The sequence below is a fragment of the Populus alba genome, chromosome 11 (assembly GCF_005239225.2).
Source record: "Populus alba chromosome 11, ASM523922v2, whole genome shotgun sequence".
Lineage (NCBI taxonomy): Eukaryota > Viridiplantae > Streptophyta > Magnoliopsida > Malpighiales > Salicaceae > Populus > Populus alba.
Window position 1 is genome coordinate 10685531 of NC_133294.1, and position 5685 is coordinate 10691215.

The 5685-nt window shown below is 35.3% G+C and overlaps 1 protein-coding gene across 1 annotated transcript; it reads left to right on the forward strand.

Moving 5' to 3' along the window:
- The first annotated feature begins 942 nt into the window (after positions 1-942).
- On the forward strand, positions 943-5341 carry LOC118035339 (fimbrin-1). The gene is made up of 8 exons (XM_073412253.1): positions 943-1029; positions 1219-1457; positions 1556-1727; positions 1812-1850; positions 2161-2229; positions 2347-2463; positions 2905-3116; positions 4097-5341. The coding sequence occupies exons 1-8, from the start codon at positions 943-945 to the stop codon at positions 4254-4256; spliced, it is 1095 nt and encodes a 364-aa protein (XP_073268354.1). The 3' UTR covers positions 4257-5341.
- The last annotated feature ends 344 nt before the right edge of the window (positions 5342-5685 follow it).

A 5685-nucleotide genomic window follows, 5' to 3' on the forward strand; every position in this document is an offset into this window, starting at 1 on the left:
AAAATAATAATGTAGCAATAACAATCCAACACTTTAAAGAAGAAAAGAAGTTTGATTCAAAATGAATAGCAAAGAGAGTGTTCAATCCTTGAATATGTTAGAAAATCCTTCATCTATTCATATGCCCTTGTGAGAATTTGGACAACAAAGTGAAATCCGAAAACCTTTAACAACAAAATCAATTTGTTGTTGCAAAGGGTCAGGAGAAAATTTATTAAAAAAGAGATATATGATAAGGAACCAACATCTTCATATCAGTTCAGAGATCCACAAGAAGACTACTACTCAAGTGGTCCTATTTCATACTAAAAAATAAAAGAACTCCCTCGGATTGACAAAATGTATGAAGCTTTGGCTACTGCCATACCAGGTGACATTCCACTTGGTTCATAGCAGAACGAACATGTGCTACTGCTAGAAGATCCCAAGCTTCTTTGATGAGAAGTTGCTAACTCCAATAGCACGAGCCTTGCTAGATTCATAAAGTGTCTCATTTCTCTTAAAGAAGCCAGAATGTCAGGTTGTGTAAGGTTTTCGGGTTCATAGCCAACATAATCCTTCTTCATGCTTACTGGCCAATGGATCTTCAAGATGATGAAAAATGATTAAGAAAGTTTGACCAAGAAAGAAATGCTATGACTAGGATTTTACTTCAAAATTTTTTGAAAGGCAGACTCAGGAAAATTAATGCATAATGCTAATAACAAGTATAACTCAATGTCTACACAAACTAGATATAAATTTAATGCAATACATGTTTGAACTATGTGTTTCTGTTTAATTTTACTTTCATATTAGGATGCTATGCATGCTTTTCATGATTCTAGGTTAATTTTTCAATTCCTTTGTGCTCTCTAGTTTATATCGATAAAGAATCAGAATGGCAAAGTTACTGTTGGAGATTTGCCGCCTGTGATGATCAAATTAAAAGCTTTTAATTCAATGTTTAATGAGGAGGAGATAACCGGGATATTGGATGAGTTGCATGCTGACTTAAGCAATGAGATTGAATTTGAGCACTTCCTCAAGGTCAGTTCTTTGTGTGTCTAATTTTGGGTTTTATTGGTCCTATCCTCATTCTCTTCCTTTCTTCATCAAGTAAAATTCATATTAGAGTTGTTCAAGATAGTACTATTGGAGTTTGCATTCCCATATACTGCCTAGAAGTTGGAATAAATTAGGAGGCAACATAATCATTCTACTACATGGAATTGGCAGGCATACTTGAATTTACAAGGTCGAGCTACTGCAAAATCAGGGGCTTCTAAGCAGAGTTCATCTTTCCTCAAGGCCACAACTACGACTCTTCTTCACACAATTAGTGAATCTGAGAAAGGATCTTATGTTGCTCACATAAATAGCTATCTCGGGGATGACCCACTTCTGAAGCAGTTTCTTCCCATAGATCCAGCTAGAAATGATTTATTCAATCTGGCAAAAGATGGAGTGCTATTATGGTATTTAAACCTGGTTTGCTTGAGTTCTTTGCTCTGTATGTCCATGAAAGCCAATATTTGGTGGTGGTGTTGATTTCATCTAGTGTCTTGTGATGTAGTAAGCTCATCAATGTTGCAGTGCCAGGGACAATAGATGAACGTGCCATCAACACGAAACGATTTCTTAATCCATGGGAAAGAAATGAGAACCATACCCTCCGCCTCAATTCTGCAAAAGCTATTGGATGCATGGTGGTCAACATTGGCACACAGGACTTGGTGGAAGTAAGAGTAAGTTTTAGCTTGTTTTGATTATCACATGGTATTTTATGTGTTGTGGTCTAAAGGGGTTTGTTTTGTTTGTTCATTTTGCAGCCTCATCTGTTGCTTGGGTTGATTTCTCAGATTATAAAGGTGAGCCTTAGAATTTTTGGTATATTAATTTTGCAGAGAATATGTACTTTATGGATGTGAAAACCAAGAAGTGGGCTTGTTTACTATAATAACCGTAACACATTGAGCATTCTGTTGTAATTGAAAATTTAGAATCTCTTGATATTGATGTGAATTTGGTATATGACTGCATGCGGAATGGTACAAAAGGGTCCATGTAGTCAATCACAACTAGTTTGGGATTGAGGTGTTGTTGTCGTTGTAGAAATTGAGTTTTTTCTTTATCTTTTCTAATAATCTTCTCATCTGATACTGAGTGCTGTAACATCAGATCCAACTGTTGGCAGACCTTAGCCTTAAGAAGACACCTGAGCTTGTGGAATTGGTGGATGACAACAATGTAATGAAATGTTGATTTAATTTATTTCAAAGTTTTGGTCAAAATCTTTTTTTTGTAAATTTGTAAGCTTTGAAGATCATGGATAATTGCTTCAGTATGATAAATTGTATCTTTCAGGATGTTAAGGAGCTTATGGGATTGGACCCTGAAAAGGTCTTACTGAAACGGATGAATTTCCATCTGAAGAAAGCAGGCTACGGGAAACCTGTTTTGAATTTTTCTTCTGATTTGAAGGTATAGCCATTTCAGTTGTTTATGTAGTTTCATTTGACCAAGCAAGTTGCAAGGAGCTATGTATTTATGCATTGATTAAGTTGAGATGCGCATTTCTCATCATTTGTTCTTGGGGTTTGAGTTTATAGCTCAATTAGATTATGCTCAAAATCATGATGACAAGTTTGCAATATATGAACATATGGGAAACTAAAAAAATCGTAGTTTTTGTTTTGTTTTTATCTAGAAAAGGTATGGATGGTTAAAAAATGATTTGATTCACAGTATCTTCTTATTCAGAACATGTTAAATCTTTTATTGTGTGCTATTGCAGATGTACTTAGCTTCTCACTATTATTCTTCCCTACCCATGCTCTTTATATCCGGGATTGATTTAATTTACCTTTTTCATTGTCTGATTATACCTTATATACTTGGAATAATGTCTTCTGTCAAGTGTAGGATGGAAAGGCTTATGCATACCTGCTTAATGTTCTTGCACCAGAGCACTGCAGTCCATCTACGTTGGATACCAAGGATCCTAAAGAAAAGGCTAAGCTGGTTCTTGATCATGCAGAGCGGATGGATTGCAAACGATATTTAAAACCAGAGGACATTGTTGAAGGATCTCCAAATCTGAATCTTGCATTTGTGGCACAAATATTTCATCAAAGGTGGGAAACAAATATCATGGTAACATTTATTTTATTGTGATGCAAACTTTGTAAAGGGTAGTTGGAAAAAACATCCCAAGGTTTGGATTTACACAAACTAGCTAACTGGCCTAAAAGCTGACCTCTCCCCTGCAGCAACTGAACTTGTGCAAGGGGGTTTCAGTCAAGTTTTAGTTAACCATTGATTATCAGAGGAGGCTTTTGTCAAACTTGGATACTTTTCATAGCACCTGTAACTTTGCAAGACCTCAAGGGTTCTGTAATTTACCCTTTTGAGAACACAGCTCTCATCCATTTTATTTGGTATGATTCCCTTGAAAATTAAGATGGGTTATGTTTGTGGGTTATGCTGCGTAGGCCATATGATATTGATACGAAATGGGTTCTGCCTCCTAGAAGTAAAGTTCAATAGCTCCTTTCTCACTTTTTTTAGTATGTTCACCATATATAAAATAAGTATCAATAACTTCAATATGAAATAATTTGGCATGAAGTTGTGATGATTGGATTAAACAAAAACGCTTTAAATAGAATGGCTCTATAGCCAATTACAGCAAACATGTGTTTGGAAGGAAGTTTTTGTTTCAAAAAGGATTATGGAAATGCGAGCATTATCCTGTGCTGAACAGGGAATTATAAAATACAAACTCTTGGTTTGGCGTAACTTTCGTACTGTTTACACATTGTTTAGAACAATCAGCTAGTCTGTTTCTGTTATAAGATATTTAATGGAAGTATTTTAGTGACAACTGATTATGAATTTCTTGTATTAGTCTTATGTTATCAACTTGGATTTGCCTTACGTTCCTTCTCCAGATTTTGATAATCAGCTCCTCTGCTGACATCTCTTCTCTTTAGTGAATCTCTTCCTTTAGCACATGGTTTACTGGCAATTTAGATTCTATAACATCAGAACTCTGGCTTTTTCTAGCAGTCTTTAATCTTGTAATTGAGAGGAAAGATTGTGTATACATTTGCAGGAATGGCCTGACTACAGACAGCAAAAAGATTTCCTTTGCTGAGATGATGACTGATGATGTACAAACTTCTAGAGAAGAAAGATGTTTTCGACTATGGATTAACAGTATTGGAATTGTTACATATGTTAACAACGTATTTGAGGATGTTAGAAATGGGTGAGTTCATTTTTTCTGAGCAACCACCATAATGCAGCAAGTTACTGGTCCAATTACTAGTTGAATATAGTATTAATAGAGCTCAGGAAAATTGCTAACTGGTGGGAGTTGAAATCTTACATTTTTCTTTTTGGCTCAATACCATAATTGTTTAATGCTGGCATCAAAGCTGTCAATTCACTAACTTGATTTTGAAATAATTGTGTTTGCAGATGGATACTAGTGGAAGTGCTTGACAAGGTTTCTCCTGGGTCAGTTAACTGGAAGCATGCATCTAAGCCTCCAGTCAAGATGCCATTCAGAAAGGTAGAGAATTGCAATCAAGTGGTACGGATTGGTAGACAACTGAAATTTTCCCTTGTCAATGTAGCTGGAAACGATATTGTACAGGGAAATAAGAAGCTCTTACTTGGTAATTTCCATGATCTAGTTCTTGTTGAATCATTGGGTGTTACAATATCAATAAATTTTCCCTTGTGTGATGTGCCTTTTGTTTTTCGATCTTTCTAGATTTTCTTTTACTTTTAGAAGTTCAGAAATTACATGCTGCAAGCAATGCTTGATGAGGTGATGTACTTTGAACTCAATGAATATTGGTGATTTTCAAAATCATCTTCAAATAATTGAAAATGATGGTAAGGGATTTGTAAATTAGTCGATTGTGTTGCAAGATCTTGCTTCTTTCTTTTTATCACTGCTAAAAATCATATTGAAGGAGGCACTTATATTCCACAATATGCTCTGCCACGTTCAGATTATAATGCACACAAGTCTTTGAAGACATCCTTCCACCATAACTTGGTCTCCGATGTCTTCTAAACATTTGTTTCTAGTTTGATGTTTTTTTTAGAAATGTAAAATTGAAATTAAAAGCAACATTGACCTGGATATTGTAGTTGCATAGTTCATGTCCTTTTATACTGCCTAGGATATCAGAACTTTCTTTTTTCAGTCGACTTCTTGCGGATAATGCATCTCAATTTGGCCTGATTTATTTTTATTTTTCTCTCCCTTTGGGGATAATGCATGTGAAATAGACCTGATAGTAAAAGTCACTTTTGATCTTTATAGCATTATTGGACACAAATTTGTTCACCAGGTTCCCTTTTTCTGTCAGAATCCCCTTTTCTTTTTTTTTTTTTGGTAAGCCAGAATCCCCTTTTCTCTCCATCCCCTATCCTTAAATGGCTGTGTGCAGTGCTGTGAACATTTTAAAATCTGATTAGATTTGTTTCAGCTTTCTTATGGCCGTTAATGAGATATAACATGCTTCAACTCCTCAAGAACTTGAGATCCCACTCCCAAGGGAAGGAGATAACAGATGCAGGTATTCTAAAATGGGCAAACTATAAAATTAAACAAACAGGAAGAACTTCCAAAATTGAGAACTTTAAGGTTAAAGTCTGATTATCCCGTCTATTTTTCTATGTTTG

Excerpts from the sequence above, each read along its gene's own strand:
- LOC118035339 (XM_073412253.1), top strand. The coding sequence starts at position 943 with ATGTTTAATGAGGAGGAGATAACCGGGATATTGGATGAGTTGCATGCT. Across the intron at positions 1,030-1,218 it reads AATTTGAGCACTTCCTCAAG|GCATACTTGAATTTACAAGG; the intron begins GTCAGTTCTTTG and ends TGGAATTGGCAG. Across the intron at positions 1,851-2,160 it reads TGATTTCTCAGATTATAAAG|ATCCAACTGTTGGCAGACCT; the intron begins GTGAGCCTTAGA and ends CTGTAACATCAG.